The sequence below is a fragment of the Toxotes jaculatrix genome, chromosome 19 (assembly GCF_017976425.1).
Source record: "Toxotes jaculatrix isolate fToxJac2 chromosome 19, fToxJac2.pri, whole genome shotgun sequence".
NCBI classification, from domain to species: Eukaryota; Metazoa; Chordata; class Actinopteri; family Toxotidae; genus Toxotes; species Toxotes jaculatrix.
In genome coordinates this window covers 14,424,873-14,446,427 of record NC_054412.1, presented here as the reverse complement: position 1 = coordinate 14,446,427, position 21,555 = coordinate 14,424,873, and the positions used below count along the sequence as shown (strand labels likewise).

Genomic DNA, 21,555 nt, shown 5'->3' with positions numbered 1-21,555 from the left:
TTGATCAGTGTTTTTTGTCCCCCTTAAAGGCCAAGGACATGCAGCAGATGGTGAAGTTGGAGGAGGAGATGGACCGCAGACCTGCCACGGTGGTGTGAGCGACTGAGACTGAGACACAAACACATGCACGCACGCATACTCATATATACACACACACAGGTGCAGAAACACTCCACCATGGATAGCCCTCTACAATCCAGAGACGAAAACCCTGCCCACATCACTGTCATGTACACACACAGACACACAGTAACCCTCCTCATGTCTTTTTTTTCTTCTGTTCGTTCACCTGTACTTCCTGTCCTCTGCACCCTTACCCCACCCACTAACTTTATACCATTGAGCCATTGGTGCTTATCACTGTTTGACAGGGGGTTTAACCACTTATTGAGTAAGGAAATGTTACCTCGGAGATGAAGCGACAGAGTCAGACGCATCCCCTCCTCCATTGTATGTAGACCCAATTTTCTATCACCCTAACTGTTCTCTGCAATCTACGGGCAACACAGCTGCAGCTATTGGTGGACACACACACGCGCACACACACACACACAAACACTGACGGGTCGGATAATGTGGGCATCCGTCCCCTTTTTGACTTTTCTTTTTTATTTTAAATTGAATCGGTACCTGATTAACTGCTCCAGAAACAATGTGGATGAGGGGAGAAGAATATGTATAAGATTTGTCATTTCAGCACAAATGAATAAACTTTGTGAAATACACTGTACGCTACACACCAGTCCTGTCCTGAGCACTTTGTATGTAATAGGCCATCATAACAATGTGGAAAATGTAGCAGTGCACTACTAGAACTACTAGTTTTCTGTATTTCAGTAAGAATGTATTTTTAAAAACAATCACTGTATGAAGGAGAAGCAAACGCCCGGTGTCACCTAATCCCTCACTGCAAGTTGTTTGACTTAACAAACGATGTATTATTCACTTTTTTGTTGTTCAGCAATGTTACAGCTGATTATAAAGAGGCTTATCCTGTTGCTGAGTCAGAAGACTATAAAGGGATCACGAGGGATACTGTTCACTTGGATTATTACGGCCGATTTCTCTGTCAAATGTAGTTTTAATTACTAGGATGCACCCAAGAGATGGTGTAATAGCTGCACTTCACTGGCCCTTAAAAAAATAAAGATGTACGATAGTACATCTTTATTTTTTTGATTTTTTTTTTAATGGCTTGTGCTCAATTTCCACAAGTTTACCACTGCAAAACTCTTTAATACAACATTCTATACTATATACTATACTATATAATTTGGGGCTTAAAATCATGTATACTATGCAAAAAACAAAAGATGAACAAACGCATGATTCCCTCAAAGTTTAAGGTGTACAAACTTTTCAAAAAATTTCCAGTAACAGTTACCAGAAGAACCGGTGAAAGTATTACAGTACTAGAAACCAGTGGTTTCTTTCTATGCCTTTAATGTAATGATGAAAGCTATTGCTACAGACTGAGGCAAAATCATTAGCAGTTACAACAGCCAATTAAAATATGATGATATAATGAAGTGGACATCTACTCGTGAGTACAAGGTTAAGCAGGATTAGGATGGTCATTTGCATTAAGGGATTTTGCACTTAACCTCTGAAAATCCAAGCCAAAGCTGTAATACACTGGTAACAAAATGAATCCATTACTTGGCAGCACATTAATTCTGCTGTACTACATTCTTTTAATTAACCGGCCCTTCACCATCAGACAAGAACTTTGGCCGACAGAAGTCAACACCATCTCGTCTCTCGTCAGTTTCCCTCTCCTAAAGGCCTTGTTGAAGTGACGTGCTCCCTTAATAGCTTCTTGACTGCACCTTTAGCAAACTCAGCTAGTAATCCTCATCGTTTCACTGTTCGTCCTTCGGCCAGAGGACATCAGACAGCATAATTATACCAGATCTGTAACAAACCCTGTGACATGGCTGCCACACACTATTCACACTGGGGATTTCCGACGAGGCCTGTGTCCCTTTGTGTCCCAAAATGGCTTCCCTTAAATGTAGCAGTTTGTGACACTACAGAAGGTTTCAGGAAGCGCTGCTGTTCAAAGCCCAGGTGATACTGCTGGACAAGTAGCCACTGCAGAGGGAGAACTGTAATATGGATGTACTGTTATAAAGTAATCCTGTGGGTACTGTTGTATTGTCAATATATGATCATGCCAGGCATTGACAGTGCATGGTGTTAACACTAACAAAGGTCAACCAAAATCACAAAGAGTCCTAATATGATATGAAAACTCACAAACACGTGGGTATATGATATGAAAAAAGCACGTCTGGGTGTTTTGGCCTTTTTAAAGTTTTTTTTTGTTATTGTTGTTGTTGTTGTTTTATCCTGCTGTAATTCACTTAAAGGGTAGACGGGATGTTCTTGTATATACTGGAATGTAGTTTAATTTACTTTCTGACCAGTTGTGTTCTGCCATTCAAGGGCTCGGGGGAACAGAGTGGGTCTGTTGGAAATCGGGGAAAGACATTTATCAACCACTGGGTTTTCTCGTTTTGTTTCTGTTTCTGTTTTCCAATCTGCCCTCACTGCACCACACAACACAGTATAAAACTCTCACCACATATCTAGTGCAGAGATAAACAAGTAAAAAGTGCTTTTAAATTTTATTCCATTGCTTTCAAATGTGCCACTCAGTGTCTGTTAGGACGTTTAAATTATTTTATGAATGATAAAATGCCAAATTAAGGGGTTATTTATATGAAGATATATATAAATAAATGAATATATATATTATATATATTAGATATAATGTGTAGTTTAAGATTATCATGTTTGTTAGAGGCTTTTTTGCACTAGTTGAATGTTTATGTTGTGTGATTACATGTAACCTTTGGCTCTAGTTTGTCAAAAAAAAAAAAAAGCAGATTATTTTTGCAGAGCAACGTCACCGATTTGAGTTCCTCAGTTTCTACTGTATCTCCTCTTTGTTTTCTATTTGAACTGTAGCTTGTCAACAAACCATCCTGTGCGCGTTTTTGTATTTATATTGTATTGTTGAACTTATAGCAATGAAAATACTGTTGTTATCCAGCTCCTTTAATACTGTTTTATAGTATGTGTACCAATAAATCCAGGTGTAAAATGGGACATAACCATGTGGCTCAGTTGTGTTTTCTTGCTATTGTGAGTCGTTTTATTTTGTTGTTTGTCAAACATCAGCGTAGTTTTTCACTTAAACTTTTTATTTATTTGGGTGGAAACCCGGAGAAAACTTTTTTTTTTTTAATGTACTATTTAAATTAATTTAATTTGAAAATAAGCTCTATTTTATGGTGGCGGGGATATTTAAATAAAGTGCTTGTGGGATTTTGTACATCAACAACACCATAGTTTGTGTCTCTATGAAAATCTCTCTTTGACGCATTAAAACCTTATTCTAATAACATTAGGGACTGTTTGTCCTCTCAGTGTCTTCCTTCTAAGATCTGATCATTGTGCTTTGAAAAGATATCAAGTGGAGTCACACTGTCTGTATAGGCCAGAGTTATTGTCAACTACGGGAGAGCGCACACACCACCCACGCACTTATTTACCAAACAATGCCCACTGCTGTCTAATCACATTCAACAAGTGCGGGATGGATTCATATCCCAGACCCGCTCTTGAACGCAGGCGGCTCCAGCGCTGAAGCTCTTTATTGTCTTTATAAGCAAAGTCCTATTTCCATTAGAAAGACCAACAAAGCGCGGTAATTATGTTTGCGTTGCCCAGCAACTCCGTGGCTTCCCCCTTCACTATATAACAGGGGTGATGGGTTTGTTTTTGCCAGCACTCGCTAGGGGAGAGGTTTCCAAACCTGCTCCAAATTACAGAAAGATGATACTTCTCAAATAAGTTTTTAAGCCGTTTCAGAATCATGCTCAAGACTGTGGGAAAGTCTGACGAGCAAACGGGCACCAAGATCCTCCTGGAGGCGATGTCCAAGGATAAAGTCCACCTGGCAAGGTTTGTTCTGGACGCGCTGGACGGGGAAATCGTGGACTCCAAAACAGAGGGCGCACAGACGCCCCTCATCTCGTCCGTCCTGTTGCCTGACGGCCAGACCCGGTGTAAGTTTGTAGAGCTTCTGCTGCAGAGAGGGGCCAGTGTCAACTGTCAGGACTGCAACGGGCGCACCGCGCTCAGTTACGCCTGCGAGAAAGGCTACCTGGATGCTGTGAAGATCCTGGTCCGAAACAACGCGGACCCGGAGATCGTGGACTTCTGGGGGAACACTGCCCTGATGTACGCCGCAGTAGCAGGTCACTCCCCCGTTGTCGAGTTTTTGGTGAGAGCCTTCAAGAGGCTGGGTCTGCAGATAGACAGGCAGAATAAAGCTGGCAACTCTGCTGTGGAGGTGGCGAAGTTCCTCGGCCACACAGAGTGCATCTTTGCCCTCACTAACAACTCCAAGAGGGGCCGTGACTCCGAAGGTGGCGCGCAGGGAAATGCGCAGCCGCGACTTAGTTTGAGATGTGCTGATGTAAATGACACGTTCGAGAGGAAAGTTGGACATTTAGTGAGCAAACTCGAAGTCCTCCAAACCTGTAATCATGCAGATTGCCTATTGGTTCAAAACTGCTCACGGCAGCCGAGGGCTCGGATAAAGCAGAGTAGGTTGCCATCCATGGACTCTATAGACGAGTTTGAAAGAGAGAATGACAGCTCCTCCTCGCCTTCACAGGAGCTGGACTTCTCTGGAGTCCTGAACCCTAAACCCCCTCGGCGGACTTCTGACCATTCCCTCAACTCTAAGCATCCTAAACCCGGGGAAAGGCTGAGCACCTCTGATGATCACCTCCCCCCTCTTATACAAAGCTGTGAGGCTCAAAAATCTATCTTCTTCTCACCCCGGCCCAGCAGAAACACGGCCAAACCCAGCGCGCCCTCTGCCCTGGGAATCTTACTGACTCCCATTCTTAGCAATAAAAGTGAGAGTGACTCGGGAGCTGAAAAATCGAAAATGTTAGACTTCGGTGTGCACAGATTTCACGACAGCTATTATCAGAAAAGATGTAGCCTGCCAACCAGCATCCTCAACCCCACACCTCCGGAGCGCACACTGGTGCCTTTGCGTAAATCCAGAACCGTGAGGACGCGCGACGCGTCATCCTGCAAAGCTGAACCCCTTCAGTTTACCGCACCTGCCGCCGCCACTTCGACCACGACGTTCTCAGTGTTGAGCAACAAACTCTTACGCCGATTTACCTCCCCGGAGTTTAAAAAGGACGTGAAAGCGTTGGAGGAGGATCCGGTGTTGAGGTCAGGGGGGATTCCGCGATCGGAAACTTTCCCCCAAGGCATAAAACATCCCCAGGTCGGCAGTAAACCCAGCATCGACAGCATCAGCTCCGTCAAGTGCGAGTTTGACTTTCATATCAGAATGCCAAACTCTTAGAAGCTACACTGCGCCGTGCGTAAAAACTGATTGTACTTATCCACAGCTATTCTCCAGATAGCGTGGTTACTTTTAGACCTGGTTCCATCAAATATATCGTCGCTTACGCGTCTTCTGATCATCACTGACTTTCAGAACTCAAACGCGTTGCCTGTAACACCCGGACAGCAACAACTTACGTTCTCAACAACGTTCAACAACGTGGTGACAAAACAGTCGTCCTGAAAAAGTTTCTGCCATTTTACACCCGGACGCCATAAACCGAAGGATGGGGGGAGTGAAAACGAATCTAAAGACTTTTAACTACGATTTAACAACTGGAGACTTTTGCAATTAGTGCAAAAAGTATTTGCATAAACTATGTGCGTGAATGACAGCACCTGCCAGCTGGAAGCTGCAGCTACACAGTGAAACACAATATGTAACTTCAGTGTCTGTGTTTAGCATTTGCCACTCCTTTATTATGAAGTAGGTGGGGGTTGCATCGAAGGTGGGGGTGGGGTGGGGGGTGTGCAATACGTTATTAATCATATAATTCTCATAGCATTTACTTGTGTTATGCTACAATCTTTCATACGTCTCTGTATCTTTCAGCACAGCAGTGCAGACTCGGTCCGTGTATCTTTTGGTATTTGAATTTTCCTTCAAATGCTGAATATGCTGAAAAATAAAATAAAAAACTGTGCTTATTTGATTTTCGTTTTAAAATACAAAAAAACAAAATTGAAGTACGAGGAATTTTACTTTTTTGTGGGTCTGAAGTGAGTCCTCGAAATGTACGCACCTGTTGCCTATGCTCTTCCTACTGAGAGCTCAGTCTGTGTGTATGTGTGGAACAAAGACATAACTGGAGATTTTGCTGAGTAATTGTGATGGGAAGGCCACAGGTGACACACACCTTTGAAAGAAATTCACTGTGGCCCGTTTGAAGTAGGGAACTTTTGGTAAACTTCATATTGTAACATGGTTATAATGACCATGTTGGAAGACAATTGACAGCAGATTCACTGGTTGACTTTGTTTGCTTTTGAACACACCTTATATGACATATATATATGTATATAGTTTGCATTATCCAGATTCAGACTGACCCATTGCACCATTGAACTATTGGTATTTGTGGAAAAAAAAGTAGTTGTTCTGTTGGTTGTGTTGTTGCTCTGTAGTGCCTGAGAGCAAAGAAAAACCAAAGTCAAATTTCTTGTTTGTTTGCATAAATTTGGCCAATAAAACTGATTCTGATTGAAGTCTTTAATGCATAAAGCCATGGAGTCAGACTGAAAGTGAACCCCTGGCAATTTGTGACCATTTCAAACACCTGTTCTGTGTTGGACCCCGATTCAGACGTTACTGCTGCTTTATGAGGGCAGTCACCGCAGGTCCCTCCTACCGCTTAACCCATGAGTCCCGTCCAATCAGAGTCCAGTTTGAGCCGCGCCAAAAATCAGTCGCACCTGTTGCCTATGCGCTGATCAAACCCATGTGACCGGGGAGGAGAGGGCTCAGCCAATAGCATGGCAGGATTTTATGTCAGGTGCGGCTCATAAGGCCTGGATTAGGGGATGCCTCTGTAACGTTGTATTTTGTCCAAGCTGTTTTTCTGGTAAGTGGATCGAACTTAAGTCGTTACCTGTAGACAGAGGAAGCTTGTGTGTTCATGTTTAACAGGTTGTCATTGTACTTTCTGGTGTACAGTGAAAGCTATGGCTGAGAGCAGAGAGACGATTCAGGCCTAGTGGAGCTGGAACTTAAGCGTGGGCTCGAGAAACGCGTGTCCGGAGCAATCCAGAGGAAAAATGGCCGACATGGAGGCCAGGTAAGGCCCACGCCTTACCTGGCCTTATGTGTCGTAAAATGCAAAGCTTGAGTTGATTTGTGAGCAGAGGCTAACATGTTTGATTATGTTCCAGGTTTCCGCAGGACGGAGGAAGGGATCCAGCGGAGCGGCCGAGACCATTTTTGGAGAAAGCACCGCGCTTGGCGTCTCTCATCGGCTCTACATTTATGTGTGTGTGAGAGATCTGAGTGTTGGACGCGCAGGCTTGTGCCTTTAGATCGGTTGAGATGGGCTTTGTAACCAGTATAACCGCTTTGGAGTTCGGGACTGGCCAAGTGTTGGCACGGATTAGTTGTGGATGGATTCAGTGCGTTGAAGGCACTCGGAACTGTGTAGATTTGGAGCGCGCGTTTGCTGTTGCTGGGCCGTTGCGTTAGTGTTGTCGGTTGGTGGAAGCACATATGCAGTTGTGATCCGGACACAACTGTGTATATGTCGGCAGATAGTGTTGGCAGCATGGGCTGAGTTGCGTGTCGTGTTGTCGGGCTTAATGTTGAGTTGCGTGTCGTGTTGTCGGGCTTAATTGTGGTTACTTGTCCTTGTGCATGGCCCTGGGGTCGTTGTCAGGTCTGTTCAGCAGTGTGGGGTCTAGGTGGGCCCTCAGCTGCACCTTGAAGTGTTGCTGAACCTTTAGAATTTCAGGTTTAATATCCAAAGCCTGTGTGTGTGTGTGTGTGTGTGTTTGTGTGTTCTCTGCAGGAAGGATGAGCTGCTCCAGAGGATCATCAGGGTAAGAGAAAGCATGTAAATCAACATTGCTAGGTGTTTCTACATTTAAACATGTATTTGTCTGTGTGTGTTTAGCAGGTAGCTGCATCTGGCTGAGTGGGACTCCAGCTTGGATGAGGCCATGGCCAGTGTGAAGCCCAGGTAGCCCCCCTGCTGCATGTGGAAGTGTTGTAAGATGTTTTGGCTTCCAAGGTTTGACTTGCCCAGTACCTGTGGCTAATGTTGACTGTGTTTCTTTGTGTGTTGTGCAGGATGGAGGAGCTGCTGATCCAGAGAACCATGAGGATGCATGTTGGCCAATATTGTGTTTCTACACTGAAGGATTCGTTTGTGTACACCCCCAGCAACCGTGTGTGTGCTGCATCAGAGTGGAAGACCTGGGGAAAAGAACCTCAAGGACTCATCAATCACAGTGGTCACATGACTGTAGGCCTGCTGAAGCAGGGTTGGAACCACTGTCTCTCCACGCTTCAAAAGATGGATACTGCGTCGAGAACATCATCACTAGTTGTCCAGGATGGAGGAGCTGCTCAAGAGGACAATGAGAAGATGCATCTTAGCCAATATTGCTCAATGTTTCTGCATTGAAGGACTCAGTTGTATTTTGCTGGCTGTTTTTTTTTTTTGTTTTGTTTTTTGTTCCTTTGTGTTCAACAGGTAGCTGCATCTGGCTGAGTGGGGCTCCAGCTTGGATGAGGCTGTGACCAAGTTAGAGCTCAGGTAGCCCTGTTGCAAAATCTTTAAAAAAAAAAAAAAAAGAGTTTTGATCAGAGTAGTATTCAAAGTCTGTTTTTTTTTTTTTTAAATGTATTTATTTTTTTTTGCTGCAGGTGGGTGGGGCTGAACCAGAAGACCTTTTGAGACCAGGTGTGTGAAGGCCATGTTGTGCAGTGTTTCTACCCATATACATGCGTCCATGTCTGTGTGAGAATGTGTTTATTAAAATCAGAAAGACGGCGGTGCCTGCTTTTGTCTTCAGTGCACTTTAGATGGGGTTTGGTTCAGTTCTGGGGGGAGGGGGGGAGTCCAGGTAAGACCCCTGCTGCAGCTGGAAGTGAAGCAAAATATTAGAAGTTCAAAGGTTGACTTGATTAGTATCCAAAACCAATGTGTTTGTGTTTTTCAGTAGGAGGGAGGAGCTGAGTGAGAGGACCATTTGAGACCAGGTGAGCAAGAGCCACATTGTAGTCTTTCTACACTTATGCATGCACTAATTTCATACTGTGTGTGTGTGTGTGTGTGTGAGTGTGTGTGTGTGTGTGTGTGTGTTGTAGGTGTATGTGGGGTGGAGCCAGTGAAGGTGCTGCTGGTGAGGATAGAGCGCCACCTTGTGGGAGTGAGTGACACCGTGGCTGTTGTGTTGTCATAGCTCTTTGTGGTAAGTGGATTTAAAAAAAACAAAAACAAATCAAGGGCCATTTCAAAGGTGGTTTGTGTACTGATGCTTCTTGGTTGTGTTTCTCTTGCAGGATGGCAGAGCTGATTTGGAGGGCCAGGAGAGACCAGGTGAGACGTTGCCTGTTGGTTAACATTTAGTGTTTTTACACATATGCGTGCATTAATTTCCTTATGCTTTCTCTGCAGGAAGGGTGAGCTGCTCCAGAGGATCATCAGAGGGTAAGAGAAAGCATGTAAATCAACATTGCTCAGTGTTTCTACATTTAAACATGTATTTGTCTGTGTGTGTTTAGCAGGTGGCTGCATCTGGCTGAGTGGGACTCCAGCTTGGATGAGGCCATGGCCAGTGTGAAGCCCAGGTAGCCCCCCTGCTGCATGTGGAAGTGTTGTAAGATGTTTTGGCTTCCAAGGTTTGACTTGCTCAGTACCTGTGGCTAATGTTGACTGTTTCTTTGTGTGTTGTGCAGGATGGAGGAGCTGCTGATCCAGAGAACCATGAGGATGCATGTTGGCCAATACTGCTCAATGTTTCTACACTGAAGGATTCGTTTGTGTACACTCCCAGCAACCGTGTGTGTACTGCATCAGAGTGGAAGACCTGGGGAAAAGAACCTCAAGGACTCATCAATCACAGTGGTCACATGACTGTAGACCTGCTGAAGCAGGGATGGAACCACTGTCTCTCAACGCTTCTGCTTCAAAAGATGGACACTGCGTCGAGAACATCACTAGTTGTCCAGGATGGAGGAGCTGCTCAAGAGGACAATGAGAAGATGCATCTTAGCCAATATTGCTCAATGTTTCTGCATTGAAGGACTCAGTTGTATTTTGCTGGCTGTTTTGCTGTTGTTTTTTTTGTTTGTTTGTTTGTTTGTTTGTTTTGTTTATTTGTTTTTTTCCTTTGTGTTCAACAGGTAGCTGCATCTGGCTGAGTGGGGCTCCAGCTTGGATGAGGCTGTGACCAATGTAGAGCTCAGGTAGCCCTGTTGCAAAATCTTTACAAAAAAACTGAGTTTTGATCAGATTAATATCCAGAGTCAGATTTTTTTTAAAATAAAAACTTTATTTATTTTGCTGCAGGTGGGTGAGGCTGCTCCAGAAGACCCTTGAGACCAGGTGTGTGAAGGCCACATTGTGCAGTGTTTTTACCCATATGCATGCATCCATGTCTGAGTGTGAGAATGTGTCTGTATTAAAATCAGAAAGAAGGAAGTGCCTGCTTTTGTCTTCAATGCACTTTAGATGGGGTTTGGTTCAATTCTGGGGGGAGGGTGGGAGTCCAGGTAAGACCCCTGCTGCAGCTGGAAGTGAAGCAAAAATATTAGAAGTTCAAAGGTTGACTTGATTAGTATCCAAAACCAATGTGTTTGTGTTTTTCAGCAGGAGGGAGGAGCTGAGTGAGAGGACCATTTGAGACCAGGTGAGCAAGAGCCACATTGTAGTCTTTCTACACTTATGCATGCTGTTCATGTGTCCGGAGCAATCCAGAGGAAAAATGGCCGACGTGGAGGCCAGGTAAGGCCCACGCGGAACGTTTAAAATGCAAAGCTTGAGTTGATTTATGAGCAGAGGCTAACATGTTTGATTATGTTCCAGGTTTCCGCAGGACGGAGGAAGGGATCCAGCGGAGCGGCCGAGACCGTTTTTGGAGAAAGCACCGCGCTTGGCGTCTCTCATCGGCTCTACATTTATGTGTGTGTGAGAGAGAGATCTGAGTGTTGGACGCGCAGGCTTGTGTCTTTAGTTCGGTTGAGATGGGCATTGTAACCAGTATAACCACTTTGGAGTTCGGGACTGGCCAAGTGTTGGCACGGCTTAGTTGTGGATGGATTCAGTGTGTTGAAGGCAGTCGGAACGGTGTAGATTTGGAGCGCGCGTTTGCTGTTGCTGGGCCGTTGCGTCAGTGTTGTCGGTTGGTGGAAGCACATATGCAGTTGTGATCCGGACACAACTGTGTATATGTCGGCAGATAGTGTTGGCGGCATGGGCTGAGTTGCGTGTCGTGTTGTCGGGCTTAATGTTGAGTTGCGTGTCGTGTTGTCGGGCTTAATTGTGGGTAGTTGTCCTTGTGCATGGCCCTGGGGTCGTTGTCAGGTCTGTTCAGCGGTGTGGGGTCTAGGTGGGCCCTCAGCTGCACCTTGAAGTGTTGCTGAACCTTTAGAATTTCAGGTTTAATATCCAAAGCCTGCGTGTGTGTGTGTGTGTGTGTGTGTGTGTGTGTGTGTGTGTGTGTGTGTGTGTGTGTGTGTGTGTGTGTTCTCTGCAGGAAGGATGAGCTGCTCCAGAGGATCATCAAAGGGTAAGAGAAAGCATGTAAATCAACATTGCTCAGTGTTTCTACATTTAAACATGTATTTGTCTGTGTGTGTTTAGCAGGTAGCTGCATCTGGCTGAGTGGGACTCCAGCTTGGATGAGGCCATGGCCAGTGTGAAGCCCAGGTAGCCCCCCTGCTGCTTGTGGAAGTGTTGTAAGATGTTTTGGCTTCCAAGGTTTGACTTGCCCAGTACCTGTGGCTAATGTTGACTGTGTTTCTTTGTGTGTTGTGCAGGATGGAGGAGCTGCTGATCCAGAGAACCATGAGGATGCATGTTGGCCAATACTGCTCAATGTTTCTACACTGAAGGATTCGTTTGTGTACACCCCCAGCAACCGTGTGTGTACTGCATCAGAGTGGAAGACCTGGGGAAAAGAACCTCAAGGACTCATCAATCACAGTGGTCACATGACTGTAGGCCTGCTGAAGCAGGGATGGAACCACTGTCTCTCAACACTTCTGCTTCAAAAGATGGACACTGCGTCGAGAACATCATCACTAGTTGTCCAGGATGGAGGAGCTGCTCAGGAGGACAATGAGAAGATGCATCTTAGCCAATATTGCTCAATGTTTCTGCATTGAAGGACTCAGTTGTATTTCGCTGGCTGTTTTGTTGTTGTTTTTTGTTTTTTTTGTTTTTTGTTCCTTTGTGTTCAACAGGTAGCTGCATCTGGCTGAGTGGGGCTCCAGCTTGGATGAGGCTGTGACCAATTTAGAGCTCAGGTAGCCCTGTTCCAAAATCTTTACAAAAAAACTGAGTTTTGATCAGATTAATATCCAGAGTCAGATTTTTTTAAAATAAAAACTTTATTTATTTTGCTGCAGGTGGGTGGGGCTGCTCCAGAAGACCCTTGAGACCAGGTGTGTGAAGGCCACATTGTGCAGTATTTCTACCCATATACATGCATCCATGTCTGAGTGTGAGAATGTGTCTGTATTAAAATCAGAAAGAAGGAGGTGCCTGCTTTTGTCTTCAATGCACTTTAGATGGGGTTTGGTTCAGTTCTGGGGGGAGGGGGGGAGTCCAGGTAAGACCCCTGCTGCAGCTGGAAGTGAAGCAAAAATATTAGAAGTTCAAAGGTTGACTTGATTAGTATCCAAAACCAATGTGTTTGTGTTTTTCAGCAGGAGGGAGGAGCTGAGTGAGAGGACCATTTGAGACCAGGTGAGCAAGAGCCACATTGTAGTCTTTCTACACTTATGCATGCACTAATTTTATACTGTGTGTGTGTGAGAGAGTGAGAGTGAGCGTTGTAGGTGTATGTGGGGTGGAGCCATTGAAGGTGCTGCTGGTGAGGATAGAGCGCCACCTTGTGGGAGTGAGTGACACCGTGGCTGTTGTGTTGTCATAGCTCTTTATGGTAAGTGGATTTAAAAAAAATAAATAAATAAAAATTGTTTGTGTATTGATGCTTCTTGGTTGTTTCTCTTGCAGGATGGCAGAGCTGATTTGGAGGGCCAGGAGAGACCAGGTGAGACGTTGCCTGTTGGTTAACATTGTTTAGTGTTTCTACACATATGTGTGCATTAATTTCCTTGTGCTTTCTCTGCAGGAAGGATGAGCTGCTCCAGAGGATCATCAGAGGGTAAGAGAAAGCATGTAAATCAACATTGCTCAGTGTTTCTACATTTAAACATGTATTTGTCTGTGTGTGTTTAGCAGGTAGCTGCATCTGGCTGAGTGGGACTCCAGCTTGGATGAGGCCATGGCCAGTGTGAAGCCCAGGTAGCCCCCCTGCTGCATGTGGAAATGTTGTAAGATGTTTTAACTTCCAAGGTTTGACTTGCTCAGTACCTGTGGCTAATGTTCACTGTGTTTCTTTGTGTGTTGTGCAGGATGGAGGAGCTGCTGATCCAGAGAACCATGAGGATGCATGTTGGCCAATACTGCTCAATGTTTCTACACTGAAGGATTCGTTTGTGTACACCCCCAGCAACCGTGTGTGTACTGCATCAGAGTGGAAGATCTGGGGAAAAGAACCTCAAGGACTCATCAATCACAGTGGTCACATGACTGTAGACCTGCTGAAGCAGGGATGGAACCACTGTCTCTCAACGCTTCTGCTTCAAAAGATGGACACTGCGTTGAGAACATCATCACTAGTTGTCCAGGATGGAGGAGCTGATCAAGAGGACAATAAGAAGATGCATCTTAGCCAATATTGCTCAATGTTTCTGCATTGAAGGACTCAGTTGTATTTTGCTGGCTGTTTGTGTGTTGTTGTGTTTTGTTTTGTTTTTTTTGTGTTCAACAGGTAGCTGCATCTGGCTGAGTGGGGCTCCAGCTTGGATGAGGCTGTGACCAATGTAGAGCTCAGGTAGCCCTGTTCCAAAATCTTTACAAAAAAACTGAGTTTTGATCAGATTAATATCCAGAGTCAGATTTTTTTAAAATAAAAACTTTATTTATTTTGCTGCAGGTGGGTGGGGCTGCTCCAGAAGACCCTTTGAGACCAGGTGTGTGAAGGCCACATTGTGCAGTATTTCTACCCATATGCATGCATCCATGTCTGAGTGTGAGAATGTGTCTGTATTAAAATCAGAACGACGGCGGTGTCTGCTTTTGTCTTCAATGTACTTTAGATGGGGTTTGGTTCAGTTCTGGGGGGAGGGGGGGAGTCCAGGTAAGACCCCTGCTGCAGCTCGAAGTGAAGCAAAATATTAGAAGTTCAAAGGTTGACTTGATTAGTATCCAAAACCAATGTTTGTGTATTTCAGCAGGAGGGAGGAGCTGAGTGAGAGGACCATTTGAGACCAGGTGAGCAAGAGCCACATTGTAGTCTTTCTACACTTATGCATGCACTAATTTTATACTGTGTGTGTGTGAGAGTGAGAGTGAGTGTTGTAGGTGTATGTGGGGTGGAGCCATTGAAGGTGCTGCTGGTGAGGATAGAGCGCCATCCTGTGGGAGTGAGGGACACACCGTGGCTGTTGTGTTGTCATAGCTCTTTATGGTAAGTGGATTTTAAAAAAAAATAAAAAAAAAATAAAAATTGTTTGTGTGTTGATGCTTCTTGGTTGTTTCTCTTGCAGGATGGCAGAGCTGATTTGGAGGGCCAAGAGAGACCAGGTGAGACGTTGCCTGTTGGTTAACATTGTTTAATGTTTCTACACATATGTGTGCATTAATTTCCTTGTGTGTATGCATGTGCTTTCTCTGCAGGAAGGATGAGTTGCTCCAGAGGATCATCAGAGGGTAAGAGAAAGCATGTAAGTCAACATTGCTCAGTGTTTCTACATTTAAACATGTATTTGTCTGTGTGTGTTTAGCAGGTAGCTGCATCTGGCTGAGTGGGACTCCAGCTTGGATGAGGCCATGGCCAGTGTGAAGCCCAGGTAGCCCCCCTGCTGCATGTGGAAGTGTTGTAAGATGTTTTAACTTCCAAGGTTTGACTTGCTCAGTACCTGTGGCTAATGTTCACTGTTTCTTTGTGTGTTGTGCAGGATGGAGGAGCTGCTTATCCAGAGAACCATGAGGATGCATGTTGGCCAATACTGCTCAATGTTTCTACACTGAAGGATTCGTTTGTGTACACCCCCAGCAACTGTGTGTGTACTGCATCAGAGTGGAAGACCTGGGGAAAAGAACCTCAAGGACTCATCAATCACAGTGGTCACATGACTGTAGGCCTGCTGAAGCAGGGATGGAACCACTGTATCTCAACACTTCTGCTTCAAAAGATGGACACTGCGTCGAGAACATCATCACTAGTTGTCCAGGATGGAGGAGCTGCTCAAGAGGACAATGAGAAGATGCATCTTAGCCAATATTGCTCAATGTTTCTGCATTGAAGGACTCAGTTGTATTTCGCTGGCTGTTTTGTTGTTGTTTTTTGTTTTTTTTGTTTTTTGTTCCTTTGTGTTCAACAGGTAGCTGCATCTGGCTGAGTGGGGCTCCAGCTTGGATGAGGCTGTGACCAATGTAGAGCTCAGGTAGCCCTGTTGCAAAATCTTTAAAAAAAACTGAGTTTTGATCAGATTAATATCCAGAGTCAGATTTTTTTTAAAAAAACTTTATTTTGCTGCAGGTGGGTGAGGCTGCTCCAGAAGACCCTTTGAGACCAGGTGTGTGAAGGCCACATTGTGCAGTATTTCTACCCATATGCATGCATCCATGTCTGAGTGTGAGAATGTGTCTGTATTAAAATCAGAAAGAAGGAAGTGCCTGCTTTTATCTTCAATGCACTTTTGATGTGGTTTAGTTCAGTTCTGGGGGGAGGGGGGGGGGGGGTCCAGGTAAGACCCCTGCTGCAGCTGGAAGTGAAGCAAAAATATTAGAAGTTCCAAGGTTGACTTGATTAGTATCCAAAACCAATGTGTTTGTGTTTTTCAGCAGGAGGGAGGAGCTGAGTGAGAGGACCATTTGAGACCAGGTGAGCAAGAGCCACATTGTAGTCTTTCTACACTTATGCATGCACTAATTTCATACTGTGTGTGTGTGAGTGAGTGTGAGTGTGAGTGTGTGTGTGTGAGTGTGAGAGTGTGAGTGTGAGAGAGAGTCTGAGCGTGCGAGCATTGGAAGTGCAGGCTTGTCTTCAACTCAGTTTAGATGGGCTTTGTTCTGTATCCAGGTGCATTGGAGTTTGGGTCTGGCTGAGTATTGTCAGGGCTTAGTTGTGGATGGATTCAGTGCGTGTGAAAAGCATTGAGGTCGGCGTAGGTTTAGAGTGTTTGTAGTTGTCAGTGTCGTCTGTAGGTGGAAGCATATATGCAGTTGTGATCCGGACACAACTGTGTATATGTGGAAGCCTATGGGCAGATTGCGTTGGAAGTGCGGGCTGAAGTGTGTAGCTGAGTGTTGTCGGGCTTGGTTGTGGTTATTTGTCAGTGTAGGTTTAATGTGTGTTAGATGTAGTTGGCTCTTGATGTAGAGGCTGTCAGTAGTTGTATTTTGTTGATGGAGCTGTGTGGCTCGGTGTTTAGGTGCTGTACTTGGGCCTGTAGGTGTGAGTCTGTGTGTGGCTGTGTTTAACAGGTTGAATATTGGCATGAAGATCGTGGAGGAGGTCAATGTCAAAGTGGAGCTCAGGTACGCCCCCTGCTGCATGTGGAGGCTTTGCAAACTGTTTAAATTTATTTATTAACATTTCATTTTTTTATTAACATTTTTTTTTTTACATTTCAGGGTTCATTTGTGTCTCACTGTCTCCATTTCTGTCTTCAATTCAGGAAGTGTTGGATCAGAGGCAGTTGGTGTGTGTCCTGGGCCATGAAGAGGAAAAATTGTAAAGAGCTTCGTCTCCTGTTGGGGTTGTGGAGGGTGTGTTTGCAAATAAAGCCTTGATTTGTACCCAGTGGCAGTTGTCTGTTTGTCTATGCTTGTTGTGTGATGTGCAAACTGATTTCAAGGCTGCATGTAGTTTGGAGAATGTTTCATGTTTAAACTTGGTGACTGGCTTCACACTTTAGGTTAACTTTTCAAACTTAGCTTTAGGACTTTTAGTTAATTCTTTGTTTAAACGGCTCGAGTCATGTGTGAGGACTGTCAGAGTGTAAATGTAGTTGAAAACTTTTAGGCAACTAGTTAATATGCAGATGAAACAGTGCAGACTGTGCTGTGTGGATGCCAGATTCTCAGGCTTTAAACAGGGAGGTGTTAGATGCACCACTTAGACTTGATAGAGTTTTAAAAACCTTGTTCTTTTTTTGTTGGTTTAAACAGACCAAACCTATGCTAGAGGGCAGTATGCTTTGGCTTTTGACATGCAGTGTCTGTGTGCCATAGTGTAAGAGTTTAAACTGCAGGGTGTTGGATGCAATAGTAAGACTTATGGGTAACCGTTAGGCTGTACCACTTTGACTTTAGACATGGATATGTCTGACTTGTTTGGTATGACCACATGTATGTTAGAGTTTGGCACTGTGCTGTGTGGACGCCAGGCTGAGTTTAAACCCAATGTGACAAATGTTCAGTGTTTTTACACACATGCATTAATGTCTCTCTCTTTCCAGCTGTATGTGACTGAGTGGGGCTCCAACTTGGATGAGGCCATATTCAGGGTGGAGCTCAGGTACGCCCCCTGCTGTATGTGGAAGTGTTGTAAGATGTTTTAACTTCCAAGGTTTGACTTGCCCAGTACCTGTGGCTAATGTTGACTGTTTCTGTGTGTGTTGTGCAGGATGGAGGAGCTGCTGATCCAGATAACCATGAGGATGCATGTTGGCCAATATTGCTCAGTGACTGTTTGTACCTGTATCTGATGTAGTGTGTTTGTCCTGTGCAGGATGGAGGTGATCCAGAGGACCATGAGAAACAAGGTGAGAGCAAGCATGTTGGTCAGTGTTTCTACAGATATGCATGCATTAATTTCTATCTGTCTGTGTGTGTGAGGGAGAGTCTGAGCGTGTGGGCGTTGGAAGTGCAGGCTTGTCTTAAACTCAGTTTAGATGGGCTTTGTTCTGTATCCAGGTGCATTGGAGTTTGGGTCTGGCTGAGTATTGTCAGGGCTTAGTTGTGGATGGATTCAGTGTGTGAAAAGCATCAGGGTCGGCGTAGGTTTAGAGTGTGCCGTTGTGGTTATGTCAGTGTCGTCTGTAGGTGGAAGCGTATATGCAGTTGTGATCCGGACACAACTGTGTATATGTGGAAGCCTATGGGCAGATAGTGTTGGAAGTGCGGGCTGAAGTGTGCAGCTGAGTGTTGTCGGGCTTAGTTGTGGTTATTTGTCGGTGTAGGTTGAGTGTGTTTGTTAGTTTGCTCTTGTTGTAGAGGCTGTCAGTAGTTGTGTATTGTTGATGGAGCTGTGTGGCTCGGTGGTTAGGTGCTGTACTTGGGCCTGTAGGTGTGAGTCTGTGTGTGGCTGTGTTTAACAGGTTGATGAAGATTGGCATGAAGGTCGTGGAAGAAGTCACAGTCAAAGTGGAGCTCAGGTACGCCCCCTGCTGCATGTGGAGGCTTTGCAAAGTGTTTAAAAATGCAAGGTGAGACTTTCTTTCTTTCTGTGGCTCATGTTTAGTTTCTTTGTGCATTGTGCAGGATGGAGCAGCTGATCGAGAGGACCACCAGAGACAAGGTGAGAGCAAGCATGTTGGTCAACATCACTCAGTCTTTTGGTTGTTTTTACATTTCAGGGTTCATGTGTCTCCCTGTCTCCATTTCTGTGTTCAATTCAGGAAGCATTGGGTCAGAGGCAGTTGGTGTGTGTCCTGGGCCATGAAGAGGAAGAATAGCATCTGGGGTTGTGGAAGGTGTTTGCGAATTAAAGGCTTGGTTTGTACCCAGTGGCAGTTGTCTGCTTGTTGGCTGTGCTTATTTTGCAATGCACCAACTGATTTAGAGGCTGCGCAGAGACTGTGCCGTGTTTAATCTTGGTGACCGGCTCCACACTTTAGGTTAACATGTCAACCTTAGGTATAGGACTTTCCTTTGTTTACAGCCATCTGTGAGGACTGCCAGAGACTAAATGTAGTTGTAATAGTTTGACTTTTGGCTCAATTTTGAGACAAATAGTTAATATGTAGATGAAACAGCGCAGGCTGTGCTCTGTGGATGCCAGATTCTTAGGCTTTAAACTGGGAGGTGTTAGATGCACCACTTAGACTTGATAGAATTTTAAGAACTGTGTTCTTTTTTTGTTGGTTGAAATGGACCAAACCTATGTTAGAGAGTTGTATGCTTCCTGTCGACTTGATAGTCAAAGTGCGATGATTTTTGTTGTTGTTACTGCAATAAAGTGGATTTGTGTCTGTGTTGTCTTTTTTGTCTAAAGTTTGACATGTAGCAAATAGGGGAAATAGAAAAAAGATGACTTGAGTAGTCATGATACAGGTCTACATGTACCAAGTGTGTCACACTTTACAAATTTTTGTTGTTGCTGCAATAAAGTTTTGTGTCTGTTGTCTTTTTTGTCTAAAGTTTGACATGTAGCACATAGGGGAAAGGACAAAAAAAGGAAAATAGAAAAAAGATGAGTAGCCACGATACATGTCTACATGTGCAAAGTGTGTCACACTTAACTCAAACTCTGACAAAGTGTGACTCTCCGTAGCTCATTTGGTATTGTGTGGCACTGAGTGGGCCCATGTATGCCTACGGGCCTGTTATCAATGAACTATTTTCATTTTCTATTTATAAGCAATGTAGACGTGTACGATCTTGGGCAGGGACAATAGAGAAGAAATAACATCAGCTTATGTGGGGCTTTCTCTGCGTTTCTGGCTAAAGATGGAAAGATGCAGCACTAAAAAAAAATGAAGTAGAGCTGTAATGAATGAGAAGAACGAAGTCATTGATTATTTAAGTAATCACATGCTTGTAGAATTGAGTAAACCAATCAAGTAGTAGAATATCTGAATACTAAGGTAATGGAGTAGTTAAGCCAAATGCGTTAAAAGATCAAGTAATGGGGTAATTGAACTATTTGAGTGAGTAAAGTAATGGAGAAGTACATCAAATATATTAAGTATTGAAGCAGTCATGAGGTTAAATAAACGATTAGTTAAGTAATGTAATGGAGAATAAATCAAATATATTAAGTATTAAAGCAGTCATGAGGTAAAATAAAGTAAACAATTGGTTAAGTAAGGGAAAAGTAAATCAAATATATTAAGTATTTAAGCAGTCATGAGGTTAAATAAACGATTGGTTAAGTAAGGGAGAAGTAAATACAATATATTAAGTATTGAAGCAGTCATGAGGTAAAATAAACTAAACAATTGGTTAAGTAAGGGAAAAGTAAATCAAATATATTAAGTATTGAAGCAGTCATGAGGTTAAATAAACGATTGGTTAAGTAAGGGAGAAGTAAATACAATATATTAAGTATTGAAGCAGTCATGAGGTAAAATAAACTAAACAATTGGTTAAGTAAGGGAAAAGTAAATCAAATATATTAAGTATTGAAGCAGTCATGAGGTTAAATAAACGATTAGTTAAGTAATGTCATGGAGAAGCAAATCAAATATATTAAGTATTGAAGCAGTCATGAGGTTAAATAAATGATTAGTTAAGTAATGTAAGTGAGAAATCAAATATATTAAGTATTGAAGCAGTCATGAGGTTAAATAAATGATTAGTTAAGTAATGTAAGTGAGAAATCAAATATATTAAGTGTTGAAGCAGTCATGAGGTTAAATAAAGTAAACGATTAGTTAAGTAATGGAGAAGTAAATCAAATATATTAAGTATTGAAGTAGCCATGAGGTTAAATAAACGATTAGTTAAGTAATGTAATGGACTAGATATGCAAAATATAATTTTAAAGAGAACTTATTTTGGTGTTAATTCTGACTCGCATTCAAGCACTGGAACTCTTTCCACACACGTATTGCATACATTCGACAAGCATTACATACATTTGACAAGCATTACATACATTCAAGCATTGCATTTCATACACGTTTCATGTGGGGATCGAACTCCCGACCCTGTAGTTGGGAAACAACGCGCTCTACCAAGTGAGCTATCCAACCACGCTTCTGGCTTCGAGCTCAGTGTTCTATGAGCGACAGTTAATAACTGAACAGAGTAATCTGTTACATAAGTAATTGACTAAATTTGGAAAATGGCGTCGAAAAAAAAGTAATTTTTTAAAAAATTGGGTTTTTTTTTTTTTTTTTTTTTTTTTTTTTTTCTTTTCCCCCCCGCTCTCCTTCCCTATAACCCTCACCACACACACACATAGACATACAGACATTACATTCATCACATACATTTAACAAGCATTACATACATTTACAAGCATTACATTTCATACACGTTTCATGTGGGGATCGAACCCCCGACCCTGTGATTGGGAGACAACGCGCTCTACCAGCTGAGCTAGCCAACCACGATTTCGGCCCAACTCTCACCGTCTTATGAGTCTCTCATGTGTGAATCTAACAACGTGGTCTATACTTTAGTTGTGTTTTGGTACGCTAACGTGAAAAAC

The 21,555-nt window shown here is 43.6% G+C and overlaps 1 protein-coding gene and 1 long non-coding RNA gene across 5 annotated transcripts in view; both read left to right on the top strand.

Moving 5' to 3' along the window:
- The window catches only part of LOC121199355 (1-phosphatidylinositol 4,5-bisphosphate phosphodiesterase beta-4-like), a 68,705-nt gene extending 57,482 nt beyond the window's left edge, over positions 1–11,223 (top strand). For 3 of the 4 annotated variants that reach the window (XM_041063957.1, XM_041063956.1, XM_041063955.1), the window contains one exon: positions 30–2,903. In XM_041063957.1, the coding sequence (XP_040919891.1) occupies positions 30–98 (69 nt within the window). In that variant the 3' untranslated portion in view covers positions 99–2,903. Of the gene's footprint in view, positions 1–29; positions 2,904–11,213 lie in introns of those variants that run through there. The other variant, XR_005896444.1, reaches the window with a different exon arrangement.
- A 5,473-nt stretch (positions 11,224–16,696) lies between these two features.
- Positions 16,697–18,975, top strand: LOC121199357. The gene is made up of 3 exons (XR_005896445.1): positions 16,697–16,712; positions 18,660–18,696; positions 18,797–18,975. It is a non-coding gene; the product is annotated as an uncharacterized LOC121199357 (long non-coding RNA).
- The last annotated feature ends 2,580 nt before the right edge of the window (positions 18,976–21,555 follow it).